At 47.1% G+C, this 17985-nt stretch overlaps 6 protein-coding genes across 6 annotated transcripts; 5 read left to right on the forward strand and 1 right to left on the reverse strand.

The window, feature by feature from the left end:
* Positions 1 to 60: 60 nt before the first annotated feature.
* On the forward strand, positions 61 to 3196 carry BBBOND_0312550 (Clp amino terminal domain containing protein, putative; the record flags this gene model as incomplete). Its single annotated transcript, XM_012914084.1, has 4 exons — positions 61 to 445; positions 481 to 1007; positions 1043 to 1363; positions 1403 to 3196. The coding sequence occupies 4 exons, from the start codon at positions 61 to 63 to the stop codon at positions 3194 to 3196; spliced, it is 3027 nt and encodes a 1008-aa protein (XP_012769538.1).
* Positions 3197 to 3314: 118 nt separating this feature from the next.
* On the forward strand, positions 3315 to 3998 carry BBBOND_0312560 (vacuolar protein sorting 29, putative; the record flags this gene model as incomplete). Its single annotated transcript, XM_012914085.1, has 1 exon — positions 3315 to 3998. The coding sequence occupies one exon, from the start codon at positions 3315 to 3317 to the stop codon at positions 3996 to 3998; it is 684 nt and encodes a 227-aa protein (XP_012769539.1).
* Positions 3999 to 4888: 890 nt separating this feature from the next.
* On the forward strand, positions 4889 to 5826 carry BBBOND_0312570 (hypothetical protein; the record flags this gene model as incomplete). Its single annotated transcript, XM_012914086.1, has 4 exons — positions 4889 to 4905; positions 5069 to 5119; positions 5433 to 5545; positions 5705 to 5826. The coding sequence occupies 4 exons, from the start codon at positions 4889 to 4891 to the stop codon at positions 5824 to 5826; spliced, it is 303 nt and encodes a 100-aa protein (XP_012769540.1).
* A 209-nt stretch (positions 5827 to 6035) lies between these two features.
* BBBOND_0312580 (hypothetical protein) lies at positions 6036 to 11177 on the forward strand (the record flags this gene model as incomplete). The annotated part of the gene is made up of 1 exon (XM_012914087.1): positions 6036 to 11177. One exon carries the CDS (start codon positions 6036 to 6038, stop codon positions 11175 to 11177), a length of 5142 nt encoding a protein of 1713 aa, XP_012769541.1.
* A 1183-nt stretch (positions 11178 to 12360) lies between these two features.
* Positions 12361 to 16254, forward strand: BBBOND_0312590 (hypothetical protein; the record flags this gene model as incomplete). Its single annotated transcript, XM_012914088.1, has 1 exon — positions 12361 to 16254. One exon carries the CDS (start codon positions 12361 to 12363, stop codon positions 16252 to 16254), a length of 3894 nt encoding a protein of 1297 aa, XP_012769542.1.
* A 696-nt stretch (positions 16255 to 16950) lies between these two features.
* Positions 16951 to 17877, reverse strand: BBBOND_0312600 (ubiquinone/menaquinone biosynthesis methyltransferases family protein, putative; the record flags this gene model as incomplete). Its single annotated transcript, XM_012914089.1, has 1 exon — positions 16951 to 17877. One exon carries the CDS (start codon positions 17875 to 17877, stop codon positions 16951 to 16953), a length of 927 nt encoding a protein of 308 aa, XP_012769543.1.
* Positions 17878 to 17985: the final 108 nt, after the last annotated feature.

A 17985-nucleotide genomic window follows, 5' to 3' on the forward strand; every position in this document is an offset into this window, starting at 1 on the left:
TAACCTCCGATGGGAGCCGCGTTGACCAAGGGGACGCTGCTTCTCCTCGTAGGAGTTGGAATGAAGCATCGAGGGCAACACATCACCGCGGAAGCTTTCAGGAATGACGCCACAAGCTCAAGCTGCCGCAGATTCGGCAGCCTTCTACCCAGCTCTAACATACGGCGACGATGCTACAGCACCGGGGATTCGAGCGGCCAAGCGAGGTCCCCAGACAAACGCGCTCTGCTAAACTTCAACAACTTTAGCGACAATGCGGTTAAAGTGCTGATGTTGTCGCAGGAGGAGGCACGCAGAGCCTCCACGACCCAAATCGCAGCTAGACACATATTCCAGGGATTGGTGTGTCTAGATTCCGGACTCGCTGCCCACGTACTGAGGGAATTCGGAGTTACCGTTAACACCATCAGAGCAGCAGCTGACAATATCTTCCGGGTTGATACAAGTAGGTAAATCGTAATTGGCACTCATGCATTGTAGGCAACTCCAACGAGGCGTTGGATACAAAGCTGATGACATTCTCGGATGAAGCCAAGGAAGCTTTGGAGCTCTCATCTGTAGAAGCGGAGCTACTGGGCCACAGTGCCATAGAAACCGAGCACATACTCCTCGGCCTCCTCCGTTGCAGAAGCGAAGAGGTGGCACGGCTGCTCAACACGCTGTCGCTGAATCCCGACGAAGTGCGAAAACTCACGCTGAAGTACATCACAGAACATAAGGAAAAACCTGAAGAGGTGCAGCAGAGTGATACGTGGAAACAAGCACTCAGCCAGTACTCCTACATGCCAGCCCAGGGGCGGTCTGTCGACGTCATGAAAGAAACCTACACCTCGCCTCTTGCTACATTCACCGTAGACATCACTGCGAAGGCGGAGCTCGGGAAACTGCCAAAGGTGTTGTGTCGTGATGCGGAAATCGATCGGGCCATAAGAACCCTCTGCAGAAAACACAAACGAAACCCTATCTTAATCGGTGAGCCGGGTGTGGGTAAAACCGCGGTCATAGAGGTAAGCGTTGTTGTACAACACTCATAAAATCAAAGGGACTCGCAATGCAATTGCTCAAAGGAGGCGCAACCCCAAGTCTTCGGCACAAGAGATTAAGGCAGCTCGACTTGGGGCTACTGGTTGCAGGAGCCAGGTTCAGGGGCCAGTTTGAAGAACGCCTGACCAAGCTGATTGAGGAGGTCAAGACCATGAAAGACGTTATACTTGTCATCGATGAAGCGCATATGCTCGTGGGGGCAGGCGCGGGCGAGGGTGCACTCGACGCCGCAAATCTGTTCAAGCCGTCCCTTGCTCGAGGCGAAATTCAATGCGTGGCGATCACGACGCCGAAGGAGTACCGGAAATATTTCGAAAAGGTAACGTGAAAACCAACTTTGAATTGCATAGCGCTGCAGGATGCCGCACTGTCACGCCGGTTTCAGCCCATCTACGTAAACGAGCCCACCGATGAGGACACGAAAACCATCCTCAACGCAACCACAGAAGAATATGGAAAGTATCACAAGGTGTCGTACAACCCTGAAGCAGTGGCAGCGGCTCTAAAGTTTTCGAAACAATTCATACAAGACAGGTTCCTGCCAGACAAGGCCATCGACATTCTTGATGAAGCAGGCGCCTTGGCCAAAATAAGGTTCCATGCGCGAACAAAGTCACATCAGGAGGATGCCGGAAATTCGGCGACTACACAGGACGCGAACAACGAACGAAGTCAAACGGAAACTGCTGCAAACACAACGCAATCGGATAGTCAATGCTCGATAGACGCAGGTGGCATGCGCGGAGCTGAGAGTAACGGGTCTACAACGCAGGAAACAAACGCGTTATCGGGAATCAGTTACGGTTTCGCAGTGAAGGGGGATGTGGATCTCCAACAAACTGGCAGTGCAGGAAATGAAGGGGGAATGTGCGCGACTATTTCAGACTCAGACGGCGCAAGCGGCAGTTCTAGCAGTGCAGACTCGTACTACACTGAAGATTCGGAATTGGAAAGTGACATGGCAGAACAGTCACCTGCAGCACCTGTCTGCGAAGTGAACACCGAGCATGTGGCGGAGGTGGTGTCAACGTGGACCGGGATACCCTTACAAAGACTCAGCGAGGACGAAATAGAGGGGCTGCGGAATATGGAAAGTGAACTCCATAAGAGAATCATTGGACATGAGGAAGCTGTGAAGCATATTTGCAAGGCTATTCGTCGCGCGAAAACGAACATTAAGAATCCAGAACGGCCGATCGGCAGCTTCTTGTTCTGCGGCCCGCCCGGGGTCGGCAAGTCAGAAATCGCCAAGGCACTGACCAACCTGTTGTTCGCCAGCGAAAAGAACATCATAAAGCTAGACATGTCCGAGTACAATGAACCGCACAGCATAAGCCGGATTCTCGGGAGCCCGCCAGGATACAAGGGACACGATTCTGGAGGTCAACTCACTGAGAAGCTGCGTAAAAATCCGTATTCCGTTGTTATGTTCGACGAAATAGAAAAGGCGCACCCCAACGTCATCAATATTTTGTTGCAGGTTTTGGAGGACGGGAAACTAACGGATTCCAAGAACCAGACGGTGTCGTTCAAGAATGCGGTCATTATCATGACCAGCAACACGGGCTCGAACGTCATTGAAAGGGCATCACGCGGATCGCACACATTCGGGTTCAATATTCAAGACAAACCGGCTGATGAGAGCAAGAACTACTCGGAAATAAAGTCGCTGGTCTGCGAAGAGCTGAAATCGCAATTCAAACCCGAGCTCGTTGACAGAATCGACGACATCATCATATTCAGACCGCTCACAGACCAACAACTACGGCAAATATCGAAGCTGATGATTGAAGAGACCCTGAAAAGGGCGCGTGACGCTGGTATGGACATCGTTGTGGACGATTCGTTCGTGGACTTCGTTTTGAAATTGCCACGCGACGAGAAGGGCGGCGCGCGGCCGATCAGACGACTCATAACAAGCAACCTGGAGGACAAACTAGCCGAGTTTGTCATAAACAAGGACTACGAGCCTGGTAAGCGGTACCGGGTGGCGGTAGACGACCAGAAGCACATCGTCATAAGGGCCGATAACGATACCGGCAAAGTATACCAAAAGGAACCGCCGCAGCCTGTATCGCCTATTGTAATAACCGAGGATAACGTGGAAAACCCGTTGTGCGTACTACACACTCTTAACGAAGTAGAAGTATAACTAACCTGGCCTTACACACCACTCGTATGATTCCCCATGGAACTCAACGATACCTTGCGAATCAGCGTTCTTTTGAGGATGCGAAAACAAATTTTTTATACTGACACCTGTTTCCAAGATGTCTACCGGGGGGAGTGACTTGGGTGAGCTTATTATGGTCGTCGGCGACCTACACGTCCCGCAACGAGCACTGGACCTGCCGCAATGTTTTCGCGAGCTGCTGAACACGGACAAGATTAAACAGGTGCTGTGCACTGGAAATGTCGGTTCCCAGAAAATGGTGGACCTTCTCCTGGGAATATCCCCGAACTTACACATGGTCAAGGGTGACTTCGACGATGACCCGAAGCTACCAGAGGAATTAATCGTCAATATTGGTATGTTTGACCATTATGTATCTTATAGATCATCAGGTAACTTCAAGATTGGACTCATCAACGGATACCAGCTGCCTTCCTGGGGGGACAAAGAGGCTGTCTACGAATACGCAAAGCGCATGGGCGTGGACGTGCTTGTCTATGGTCACACCCACATAAGCGATGTATCGAAGGTGTCGGGTAAAATACTGGTGAACCCTGGATCGGCAACTGGTGCTTTTCAGCCATGGGCGCCAAACTCGATTCCGACGTTCATGCTTATGGCCATTCAGGGCCAGAAAATTGTCGTGTACGTGTACGAGGAGCACGAAGGTCAAGCCAATGTAGTTATGAGCGAAGTTGATCAAGATCAGGACGACGTTACTCCGTCCAACGCGCAGCTGTCTGCTAAGGCGCTCTTGAGCAGCAAAAAAGTAGCACATTAAGAAAGATTGAAACCAAGCGTAATGTATTTTGAGACGCAGGTGTTTTGTTCATATCCCCACCGAATAATGAACATACTGTGGCCGTATGTTAACGTTTTGCAGTCAAATTTGCTGTGAAGTGTAACGTGAGATGCTCATGCACGGGGTCGCATCGAGTGGAAGCGGAAACAACCCCCTAACTTTCTCAGTTTTATCATTATATGATGTTTACATACAAGTTGTTTCAATATAATATTGCTTTTAACATGTAAGTGCAAATTAAGAGGAATAGTTTCGCATACCTTCCCTGACGTCTAGGACTCCGCATTGAGCTGAGGGGTGCTAAATATGTTTCACTAAAGTCCCGCATTGACCCCATTACCAACTACTTCATCAATTTACCAAAGCTCAATATACCACTACGAAGCTGTAGCTTGTTAGTTATCATCCATCCCATAAAGCTGTAAGCAATGTCGCTAGGTCCGGCAAACCAATAAACCTGTACTTTGCAATTGTTAAGTTGAATCGCTGTAGTATTACGTAACTTGTGATGGCTTTCGTTGTGAATCTAACGATTGCAAGAAGAATTTTTGTGTGGTTCCTCAAATTTGTTTCACGTGGCCAGGCACCTACAAGGTAGTTGCTCGACAATATTGATGGAGTTCACAAAACACGCTAATACATATTTTATATTGATGTTAGTTACGTTCAAAAGGCATTGAACGTTATATAGATTATGATGTCATACACAAATGGCATTATTACAACTCCTCATTATACTACATAGAATTGCAGAGGAAACACATCATGACAAAAAATTAACAGTCACCGTGTATAAAGCGATCATCATTACTTATACGGATTATCAAGAGCTGTGACATGCAAAGGCTGTAGACATTCCAATTGCCGTAATGAACAATGAGATTAGGTTAGTTTTAGGTTTTACGGTGTTAGACGGGTGACTACGTTCTTCGTAAAGTGCTTTCTGCACCTCTTCATAGCTTGTTATATACATCCTATTGATTTAGGTAGAGGATTCCACGTCGTATAGGTGCAGACAGTGTTCGGTGGTGTCCTTCCTGTATGGGCAGGAGTGTAGTTGAACGAGTAATGACGTCCTTCGGACTTGATGAACTTATTAGGTAGTAAATTGCTGCGATACTGGTCTCATAGGTGAATGGTAGCGCCTTATATTCCTCGGTTAGGTTGCGCTGCTTCCGTTTATTCAATATTTCAGTCTCCACTATGTTCTCTTGGTTGGAGATCAGGATATCGAGACGATTCTTGCGTTCTTCTAACGATCTTACATAAGTCAGAATGGCAGATTAGCTTGAGTGGTCCTCTCAGTCCGGAGTTCCTACCCAATTGATCGTTATAATGGTACTCCGCCTAATACCCACTATTCTTAATTCACACAATTGGTTCTCATCTGAGCCCACCTTCAGTCATATTCAGGTTAGATTTGGCATACGACATATTAATATCGCCTTCTCATCGATCACTCATCGAAGGTTCAACTACTTGTGGAGGCTCCAGCGGAAAGGCGATTTCTGTTACCACTTTCTATGGTTAGTTAAACATGTCTCATTCACAACTTTCATCGACTCTATTCCCTATCACGTCTCAGGAAGATTTTGGTCCCACTATTACTGGTCGATGGAGGTAATGGGGTGGAGCAGTAATTGCAAAGGATTGATAGAATGTTTTATGCGAATATTAACTCACAGATTGCATCACCTCTGGCTGCTTCTCAAGGAAGTTGAACATCGGAGAGCAGCTTGGAGGTCTGACGTCACCTCCTGCGTGGATTAGAATTTCGAGCTGTCTGGGTATTGGCGATTGGGATTAGGTGAGAGAGGCAGGTGCTAGTTTTGTCGTGATATTCAAATACGCCACCAATAACGTCGATGCTTGAGTAATGTAGTTTAGAACAGTGGGAGAAGTGTTTATCAGCCGTCCAGGGCACAACTCATGTTTGCAGGAGTCAAGTATCTGCAACCTCTAATTGTTGGTGGGTATATTGAAGTTGCGCAGACATTAAACTTTCGCTGCTGGAGGATGGCGCCGCAATTCAAAAAGCTGACCGACTGCCCTGAAAATTTAAGGGAGTCCATTGACTGGCTGATCCAGGTTAAGAGTGGCGGCGGTCTTGATGATTTGTGTAACGCTTTGAAAATATTGATTAGGGATGCAATTGAGAGTGCTAAAGCAAGCCTAAAGGGTACAGATGAAGATGGCTTCACAAGCTGTAAAAAGTGTTCTAAAAAGATTTCTCCAAAACTTTTAGATCCTGCTGACTCTTGTGTCTGTCCTGAACATAAGCAGGTTGAAGACCTTGAAAAACAACTCAAAGAATTCATTGGTCAACAAGAAGGTGATTATAACATCAACGAAATCTTGGAAAATTTGTGCACTTGCCTCGAAACCTTCCTCGGCTTCAACTCTGAGTCAAAAGGCTACGATGGCGAAGGCATTGTGTACTCCGACTTGGACAGGCTTTGCGACGCGGTGATGGCGTTTTTGTACGGTGTTCTCAGTAACATCCAAAGCCATTTAGGGCAGCATAATGGACAAATTACAGATGCAATTACGCTTCTTAAGCAAAATAAACACCTTGGTAAAAACGGTTTTAATGATGCGATTGAAAAGGTGGTCGCAGGAGTGCGGGGGTATAATGAGAAGGTGAAGAGGTCAAATGGAAATGTCAGAAGTATAACAAGCAAGCTACTCCAATACGTCACACATGGCGGTGATTTTAATAGAGATTTCAATGGAATTCGCGTAGATGATGTTGCTGGATCCCCGGAAGTTAAGGATGCCCAGGTCACTAAGGTTGAGAAGTTAGTTAAGGAATGCAGACAAAATGCCAGAGAATTCGGCAAAAATATTAGAAGAGCAGACAAAGATGTTGCCGATTTGAATCCTCAATTACGTCAAAATATTGAGCGTGTAAAAATTAATATTGCGCATGAAAGTAAGAAGCTCGAAGATATCCACGCAAAGCAGCAGAGAGGTTTGGAGGCCACAGAGAAAATTATTAAGGAGACTCTTCACGGACTTAATTGCAATGTGAATGAAAAAATTAAGATAGATGTGGAGAAACTTGTCGCCGACTTGAAGGAGAAAATTTCGGTTATTCTGAAGAATCTCGAGAGCATCAATGAAAAACTTAAGGAATGCATTAATGATCTCACGGATTGGATAACGAAGGCGGACAGTGTTGTAGAAGAATCTTACAAACTGGTTCAGGAAATATTAAATGCGCTTAAGGATGACAATTCGAATACTAATCCTTATAAAATACAAGATGTTGCCGAGAAGCTGAAGGTTGAGGCCGGTGTGCTGCACGGACAGTTTGACATGGCTAAGTCTGAATACGAAAAGCTTTTTAACCTCATTAAAGGGAAGGATGGAGATGGTGAAGATGAAGACTGCGTGATTAAAAAGCTTAATGAGGTTCATATGAATGTTGAGAAATTGGTGCCGGAACGGGATTTGATTTCGTTTAATACGCTTGACGGCGATTGGGGTTTGAAAAACCAGATTAATCCACTCATTCAGAAGATTAAAGATAATGTTAAGGAATACCTGGAATCGTTGAGGGCTGCGTTGAAGGAGGGGATAGCGGTGATCGGCCGACAGTATGGTAGTGGTGGTGCTGTTATCCCAGGTAGTAATCCCGCTGTTGAAGCACTGGTTTCAAAGATGGGACAAAGTACTGAGTTAAAACCGTTGGGGGGCCGGCTTGAGACCGTGAGAGACGACAAAAGTGGCCAAGGATTTGCCCTTGAAAAGGCATTAAAGCACCTTCACGACGCGAAGGAAGAATTAACACCATCGACGAATTTGCTCGAACATATGTACGAAAATCTTAAATCCTCATTGCAGGATAAGGCTGTAGCCGTAGACAGTGAGCTCTGCAACCTAATCTATGGTGCCTGCATTAACGGCATCAGTGAGCTTCAGGAGGCAGTCACTGCAATCGTGAATGAAAAACTTGAGCCTCTTAAAGACGAAGTCAGTAAGTTTATTAAGCAAGCCGAGGAATCTAAACAGGGCGTGATAGATTATGCTCAAAATGTAACCAAACACCTACGTGCGCTATCTGATGATATTATGAAAGCGCTAACGACGGATGACGAAAAGGAAGTGAACGACAGGCTCAGAGGCAGACTGAACGACCTAAAACAGAAGATATCGAAAGACAAGCCTAATATAACCGACAGCCTTCAAGATCTACAGCGTAGACTAGACAAACTTCACGGCGACGTGAAGGCCGGGCCCATCACCAAACTCAAGCATCTCCTGAATACATACGCCGACCACGTGCGTGACAAATACGTGAAGCAGACTCAAGAGCAGGTCAATCAACAAGTGAAACGTGCAGTGTACACGATCACGCAGCAAGCTCGTAAGCAGTACGTCTCTTTCGTCAGCGACATGTTGACACTCTTCTCCACAAAGGTCGCCGAGGAGCTTACTGGGCTGCCACAGGAGATGGATCACGAGCTGGTCATCGGCTTCCACGGATTCATGCACAGGTTTGAATACACTTTTAATCCAAATTTTAGCGGTTATGCCGCCAATCCACCGGAGACTCTCCACGATTTGTCGTCGAAGTTCAGCCATAGTATCAACTATTTCGTCCAAGAGCTGAAAACACAGACCAATTTAGACGCAGACGTTGCACGTCTCTCGTCGCCATTTTCTGCTGTATCCAGATTATTCAATGACCTTAACACATCTCACCACTTCGATCACACATTCAGCCAGAACATTAGTGACCTCATTAGCAAACTGGAGCATTGCGCGCCTAAACAGTTCGGCGATCCGTCCAATGCGATGCTAGATGTTCTCAAGTTCGGCCTCCACGGTCTGGCAAGGGAGCTGTCCAAGGCATACGTATCCGTCTACGACGGCGCCCATCCCATAAATCAGTGGGTCGATGAGAAACGCGTATTGACTACTGAAGGAAAACATGGCGCCAAGGTTTGCATTACCATACTGGAGATGCTGTTTAAGGATTTGAATGATTTGCGGAATAAGTGTAAGGAAGGCAGTGAATGCAAATACAAAACCATATGTGCAAGAAACGGAACCGTAGAAAATCCACTGGGTGCCTTTTTAGGACGTTGCGGATATATCGTTTCCGAAGAGGACAAACAAAATGGTGAGCTGCGCTATAAGAACGATTTCACGGGCCAGCATATCCGTAAAGATCTTCTAACCAAAATACATGGTATAGGTGATGCACAATATAAACTTGTCAGCGACGATGACGAGAAGGAAGAAATAAAGGTAGACGGTGAAGAGAGAGTAATTACTGCCAATCCACCAGATCATGGCGTACTTAGAACACTTCTCGGATACCTCCACGATTATTACCGTGTTTGTCACTACGCCAGTTCAGGATCAAAGAAGTCGCCGCGTAATATATATGATATGCTGATATGGCTTAGTGGCCTACCACATAATCCCGTATACCACGAATTAACATTCAGCAGCTTTGATGAGCTATTTGATAAATCAGAGGAAAAAAACGTCAATGTCGACGGTACCGTTCTCTCGTTGGCATATATAGACGACGTGTCATTCGTAGCGTATCCTGAAACTATGAAAGTTTCACAACTAACATCGGCACTTGGTGACGTATGTTCAAAGTCCCACTCAGTCCTCACAGCCATAGTTGGTCATGGCCACTCGGACGGTGTCTACGCTTGCGACTATAACACGAATGAATCCAAACTACAGTATCCTAGCTCTGCCAGTGCCTGCTTTGACATGCTAGTAGATATATTGTACAGGGTGTATCATCAATTGAATTTCTTATATAATCAATGCTGCGACACAACAGATGTCAGCGGTTGGCGTAATTGCTGGTATGGTAACGCAATAGGCGGCTCGTCATGGAAGTGCAACAAGTTACAATGCCCTGACCAACTGGGTAATCCAACGTGTAATCCAACGTGCAGGCAACACCCTAATTGCGGCATTAAATCACCCTTGCAATCCTTCTTAGAAGACGGACTGCCAGGGTTCCTTCCTCACCAATTCGAGAAACCAGGTTGCAAGCTGGAGTGCACTGTATCCAACCACAGAGGATTACCGTGTAAGACTCCGATGGGCTTCTCAGATATTGCCACTACGGCATCGCATAGGCAGAGCGGTCGGTATTTGTGCACTGTCCTTGCTGATTTCTGTGGAGGGAAAGATTCATGCCTCACTGAAATTTGCAGTTCGTTGATTTGTCTTTTGAATAGGCCGCCGCAGACACTTGACGAGATGTTTGCGTTTTACTACCATCTGCTGAATGAGTGGAATAGCAAAAGCGGAGCCCATGAGGCAGCTAAGAAGCATAAGAAATACGCTTTTGAGGTTGCTGTCAAAAAAGCTTCTTTCGGTTTCTACGATCACCTTGACAACACTACCATATTCAAATCTATAAATCACGAAGCTCATACTAAAGGTGATCTGTTCAGTCTTGTTTGCAGCAATATGGCAGACGTTAAATGCGGTAAATATATCAAACCTCTTAGCCACAACATATGGACGGTTTTCTCACAAAAGCATGCCTCACGTTATCTCTCGTGGGTCGTCTACTTGACGGAAACGTTTCATAATTTGCTTGATCGACTGTTGAATGAATGCATCGCTACATGTGGTGAAGGCAACAAATGTTATGTCAAGTGTTGTGCTGCAACATGCCCAGTCAAATCCGCTTACGCATCCAAGACGCCTATTATTGGTCTCATCGATAAACATCACACTCAGGATTGCAAATCGATAACTCACTGCCCATCCACTCGTCCTACATTATCTAAATACGGTTTAGTTTTCAGGAGTCCGTATGATTTAAGTGGAATTAACAACGTCGAATCGAAGCGGACATGTAGAGATTTTTGTTACGCATTGGAAACAGTTTTGAACAAAGAGGTGCATCTCGAACGTGCTCTTGCCAAATTTGTATTCGAAACCATCCCAGAGTTCTTATTCAGAATACGTGAACCCTTCATCTGGACAGTCGTGGCTCTCTGGTCGATGTCTCTGCTCTACCTGTTTTACGTCTCGATCGGACGCCTAGACACGCTACACATCCGCTCCCACCTGAGATCACTTTCAAGTCACAAGATAGCCGCCCAGTCACTTCTCGCCGCCGCTCGTGTCGGCAAGCTCAGCAAGATATCGTACCTGCAAGCCTAATCGCACTTTCATATGCGACATTAATTGCTGCTTTATCGCCATTCACCACGTTCACAGTACTCACAACTACAAATATGCCACAACCTAGCTCACCCAGCCACCTAACCAACAACCCACCGCCTAATGTAATAACTAATCAGCAAATTGGTGGACAGTGTAGTTGATGCATTGCGTTGTTAATTGCTAGTTGAACTGCGTTACTAGTGATACGTGGTTGCGTAATCCTATTGCAACTGGATTGTGAAGCCCGGTGAGTGGTTATCCGGGTAACCCATTAGTGACTGCCTCCAGCTGAGGCTCTGATTCACGGGTTAGATAAATGGGTATAATGTTTGTGATGATGTGGATTGTGTTAAGATCATAGACATCTCTATACTAGGTGACATGGCATTTTCCGGCGTGATGCCCGAGGGATGACATATCTGCCTAGCATCACAGGCGGCCTCGTGGCAATGACTAACAAAACAATGATCTGGTGTATATCACTTAAACAGTTGTTGTCGCACCTTCGTCAAGCCCATGGTGGCACGTGGTTGGGTGATGTGGCTTACGGTGGGTGGCGTTGCGGCCGGGCAACTCAAATACTAGTTGACCGAATACACTCCGACTAAAATAAAATTTTAATTATTCTTATGAAAGCGTTTCTTCTGTGGTGCGAGGCGCGCGGTTGTCGTGTCACTGCCGGTACGTTTTTTTGTCGGCCGACAGAAAGGTGACGGAACACCGAGGGGAGGGTGCTTGGCGGGATCGGGATAAAAGGTTAGGGGACTTACCCCTTCTTCGATCCTGCATCCAGATATGGTTACTGCTATCGTACGTTATACGTGCTGCTACACCGTTCTGACTCCGGTTATTCTGGATTCCCGGGTTGGCTGCCTGACTCACTCCGGGTAGGTGGGATGTTTGCCTGAGTTCACCGTTCTTCCACGTGTTTCGAAGGGTTGAGTAGACAAATAAATGTCTTCGTTTACGGCATTTGTAGTGGTTGGTTTAAGTTTGACGATGCTGATTGCAGCATTTTTGCTCATCCCACTTTGCCGTCTGGCTATACTGTCAATGAGTGGACGTAGTGAGTGGTCAGGGTAGGGATTTCGTATGTTAAGTCGCTTCCAGCTGACATGGCATGGGGTTTGTCCCTGTTGTTTTGTGAGAGTGGGTTGGTGGATAATTGGAAGTGGACAGGATGGTGAAGATAACAAGCAGGATTCCTAATCTTAACAACCTTAAGCAGTGTGTAAAGTTCCTGGAGTGGTTGAAAAATAACGAAAGTGTGCAATCCCAGGTGACTGCAGAATTGGTGAAACGTCTAGCGCTCTATTATGATTCGAAGACTCAAAACGAAGAGAGCATTAAAACCGCACTATCCTCTTTCCTTCACGAAGTGTCACATTTCTATGAAAAACTGTGCAAAAATGCGAAGCCTACTAATTATATGGCGAATACACCTAATGTGGTATTATATACGCTACTCGCTTGCATTCCCAAACTGCTCTCCGTAGTTCACTTTTTGTGGTACAATGTGGATGGGAAGTTCAAAAACGCTGGTGGAGGGGATTGGGCAAACGAGCCAGTCGGACAGCTAACATCTGGTGTGAGTAAAATTGATAGATATCTCATTGAAATGTCCTTCGATAAGTACGGTGTCATTCCTGGTGCATTCAAGAAGGACGAGGTGCGAGGAGCTCATGAGAATGGTTATGCCAATGGTTCGGTTATTGCTTCAAACATTCCGAAATTATTGACCCATTTACATGAGAATTTCTTTAGTGATGTGTTTGTAACATCGGCTTTGACCACTGCTGGCGCCCAGCCGTCCAACACGGCGAACGCCCTTGCATTGCTCAAACTCTTTTGCGAGATCGTGGACGCTGATACAAATAACGAAGTTCAACAAGCTCTGGATGGAGACTTCGACAAAGATGGGTATTGTATTGAGTGGAGGGAATTAAAAGAGCATTGCTCCACACTTAAAATATCGCTTGAAAATGTTTTCAATGCTCATGTCCTCTCATACACTGGTCATACGCCGAAAGCTGGAGACCTCAATACGGAAAAGTTTGCTAAGAAGATGGTTAGGTGGCTTAGAGATAATTTGGATAAAGTGGGGGGAAGTTTGAAAAACATTAAGACAGATCGCTATACAGGTGCTAGTGATTATTTCACCAAGCATTTTTTCCCTTATGGTTTTATATTTGATGACCAGAACATAGGTACGGAGATCAATGCGTCTGAGGTTCTGAAAGAGAATTGGGACAGGGTAATAGGGGAGATCAGTAGATACGGTGATGGTCTGGATAAGATGGTAAAAATTCTGAAAGGCATCCGATGTGATCCTACCCATAACCATGTCAAGACGGCAGACCTTGAAGCAGATGACGAGGAGGATGAGGTTGTGATAGAGGAGTTAGATGTGAGTGATGATCTTGGAGTTGAGGGAACTCCAAACCAAGGCAAGAAAGCGGAGGGAGCACAGAACCAGGGCAAGAAAGCGGAGGGAGCACAGAACCAGGGCAAGAAAGCGGAGGGAGCACAGAACCAGGGCAAGAAAGCGGAGGGATCTTCAAACCAAAATAATGATCAAAGTGAACAAAATCCTGAAAGCTCACAAGTATTATATGGTTCTTCCGTTCCTCCTGAAGATGGTAAAAATCATGGCCCCGCTGGTTCTCCGGGTGACGCAGGCAAAAGTGCACAGGGCAGTGGTCCTCCAGTTCAACCGCCTGCTCTACCTCAAGGTTTAGGGCTCAATCAACCTCCAGGCTCCTCGTCACCTGAAGCCTCTGATACCGATAGTGCTCCAGGCGCACCGGGGCCTAAAGGTGATCCAGGTCAGACAGGGCCTACTGGTCCGGTTGCTTCTGCGTCTTCTCAAGTTCCAGATGGACAGGGGATACAAGCACCTCAGTCTACAGATCTATCCCTGTCAGTGCCTTCTCCAACCCCTCTCGCTAGTCCTGGAAGCCCTAAGCTCACTGCTCAAACTGGGGTGCTAGGTGCTGAGTCGCAGGATAATGCTTCGTTAGGCACACAGATTACAGGATCTCCACACGCTGTGCGCACTCAGGCGGCAAATGTTTCGAGCCCGCGATCTGCTGCATCTGGTAGCCTTGATCCCGGTAGTGGTCAAGCGACTCAGGATCCCCCTGATGTCGAAGTTGAAATTGTAATGCCTTCATTGATAGATAATGGGGGCGGCTACCAACCAAGCGGAAACGGGTTTAGGGGTAATGATATTGACGGATTTGAAGATCCCAACGCCATTAATCTTCTGAAAGATTCTAATAATCATCGCGACACATTTGGAAAGGCAGACGCAGAATCCGACATTTCCTCTTATCTCGCTAAGTTACAAGAAACTTCAAAAGAATGGTCAAACTCATTAAGACTAAATGATGCTAATCAACCGTTAAAACCCCGCGAGTTCAATGCCTTCCCTTACTATGGCGTTGCTGGAGATCTCTACAGTCCCCAATGCCGTAACCCATGGTATATCCATGATCTCTCAACAGACCCGGCCTCTGCACCCCCCTCCTCTCTCCCAGCCACCGACCATCTGCCTTCTCCAAAGACCGTCCGGGACATGCTGTACTGGTTGGTAGGATTTAATCAAAACGGGTATATTGGTTATATTCGGAAGTATATTAAAGACCTTTTAGACGATATTAATAAAGATGCTTCGAAGGTCTCAGATACCATAGAGGTTTCTGGAAATCCCACCAAGCTGGACGCTTCCATGGTCACCCAGACCCTAACCGAGGCGTCCCTCTACGCAGCAAACATACTTTACACGGTTAAATATCGTGATTATTACACGGCTTATAACGATTTCAAATTTGAATCGGTATATAGTCAGCTTTATTATTCCTCCGATCCCGCCTGCCTCCTATGTCAGCTGCGGGACTACGTGTACTCTTGCCACCATCAGTTGGAGTTCCTAAAGTCCAAGTGTTCTCAAGATAAATCTATTGGCGGTTGGCCGAATTGTTATTACGGCAATGATATATCATCTTCCAACTCCCTTCTCCAAGCATTCCTGACGGACGCCTACGACTCCAAGTTCAAGACGCACCTCTTCGATCCATGCAACATCTGCTGCAAGAGCCGGGTATACATGGGATTTAAACACAAAGATCTGCCTAAACCTCGCCAAACTGGCGCCATCCTTTCCTCCATCCTCACTCCCAGCTGCGGCGGTAGTGACCCCTTGCTTACATTGTCCTCTTATCTCAACTGCCTCACCATGCGGACGCCGCGGACCACCGGGGAGCTTGTGTCGTACTTCCACCATTTCGGAAATTTAATGTATGATGCGTCCTCCAAGGGATTGTCAAACCTCGGCTCATCTCTCTCCAAGCCACACGACCACTGCCCCAACTGGGACCGTTTCAAGGAACCCGATATCCTCGAAGTACGGGAGCTCCGAGGTTCCGAATCTGTCAGCTCGAATCACGACGAAGACCATCCCAACACGCTGTCAACACTAATTGGGTGTGGGATCAAACCTCTGCACTGTCGTCGATGTTTCACGCCCATCACGCACCGGGCCTACACCATCTATTCGCCGTGCTTCGCCCACACCTACCTCAGCTGGACGGTATACCTAACCGACAGACTGTGGGAGTCACTCGAGAGACTACGTTGTGATTTAGAAGGGCATGCTAGTAACAAGTGCCCAGCACTTCACTCATGTCCAGATGCCCTGCCCCTCCTCTACACTCACGGGTTCACGCCGCTGGAAGGCACACCACAGACATCACTCACATGTTCAGAGATCATCACCAAGCTGGGGGCAGTGGTCAACGGCAAGCCTATCGCAACCCTCATGACCTGCATGGACGACTTCCTCTACAGGGTCAGGATGCCCTTCATCTACACGCTCATGGCACTGTGGTCGGTCGCAGTACTCCTCCTCTCTTACACGATACTGTACCGCCTGGACGTCCTGTATCTCTGTTCTCACTTCATCAGGTCCAAGGCCTCCCACCTCATCGACGTCAAGGCGCTACTCACTAATAGCAGGAAGATGCTCTCACTCTACGACGCCGATTACTTTGACGATGATGACCCTATGGGATAACTTGGTATTCAACGGTGATTGTAACATTTACACATGTCATTTATTAACTTGTGATAGATGGTGGTGCAGCCGTGGTTAGTTGTGGTGGGGGGCATTTGCGATGCTGTCGTGAACCACTAAAGTGATATAGATAGCCTACTTTCACACAAACTACAATTGCATAGCCCACGTAAGAGATGACACAGCTTGATTTGTTAAATTAATTTTGTGGTGTCCCACATCATTATGTGGTCTACCTACATTGTTAATCAGTAAATCTTTACGGAAAACATTTTAACGTCCCGTAATGGCAGAGACTTCGCCCACCTACACAACTTATCAGCTTAATATCCTTCACATAGAATTCCTCTACTCATGTCACCCCTGATGGCACTTCTGTAGTGCAATTAGATACTAAATTGGACCCCGTTCTTAACTTCTCGTGGCCATATACCAAGCAGAGCTTGACTAAAATAAGCACTGTTTCTACTGTTGTGCAACATCTCCACCCATTTGTAAATATCCCAATGAATGACACAGTCATTATACAATTCACTGCTGCAGCAGTAATGGTAGAGTCGAAAAGGTAACGCTTTCCGTACGTGAGATCACAAGTATAAATAGGTATAAGCCACCCTACATGCCCATATGAAAAGGATGCCGAAACATCAGATCGTACTGACTCATTACATAAGTTTTGCGCCACCTGCTCGGGCCTCACTGTTGTTTAAATGCTGAGTGCATGGCGACGATTCCGCCGGAGAGGTTGCGATAAGACACGAGCGTGAAGTTGAGTTTCGTGAGCGCCTCGGCCAGCTCCTCCTGCGTAGGGAAGCTGCGGATAGAGTCTACCAAATACTGGTACGCATTCACATCATTTGCGATATATTTCCCCAGGTTGGGTATGACGAGGTCTGAGTAGGCTTCATAGAGTGCTCCCAAGAGGCTGCTTTCACAATGGCTAAACTCGAGGATCATGAGCCTGCCACCGGGTTTGAGCACCCTGTAGCACTCCTTGAGCCCTTGCATCCGGTCGCTGAAGTTCCGCAGCCCGAAGGCGCACGTGATGATGTCGAAGGTGTCGTCTGGTACGGGCATGTTTTCCGCCGGTGCATTGGTCCACGTGATGTCCGTGAAACCAAGGCTCGCGGCGCGCTGTTGCCCAACATCGGTCATTTCACATGATGGGTCCATGATTGTGATTTCCGGTTGGATGCGCGTTTTCGGTGAGTGCAGGATGAACCCTCCAGCGTCCTTTATACGCATGTCCTTGGCCTTGTCCAGTATGCGGAAAGCGATATCTCCAGTGCCGCCTGCGAGATCTAGGATCTTCAATACGGTAGGCCCTTCGTATTCTCTGCCCTCGAAGGTCGCTTTCGCGATTTCATTGTTAAGGTCGGCGACGGCGGTCACTGCTTCCGTCACAAACGTATCCTTCCACAGCCGGTGGATCCCAACGCTCATCAGATCATTCATGAGGTCGTATCGCGTAGCTACGTTCGAGAAGACAGACCGTATGAACTCGGGGGTGTAGGCGGTGGAGTATCGCCTCGTGGCGCATATGCCGCGGATATGCCCAGCTTTGGCGGCGGTGCCACGGAAAATGCCCACGGCATTGCGTAGATTTTTGAAACCGAGTGTCATTTTTTCGGAATAAAACTGCGATTTTCGCAGTTTGAACTCTGGGCCTACGCGCAGGAAGGCCTGGAAGCGTGCTCACTCGTGGTGTGTAGGTGTGTATGTTCCTGTCTA

The sequence above is a fragment of the Babesia bigemina genome, assembly GCF_000981445.1.
Source record: "Babesia bigemina genome assembly Bbig001, chromosome : III".
Lineage (NCBI taxonomy): Eukaryota > Apicomplexa > Aconoidasida > Piroplasmida > Babesiidae > Babesia > Babesia bigemina.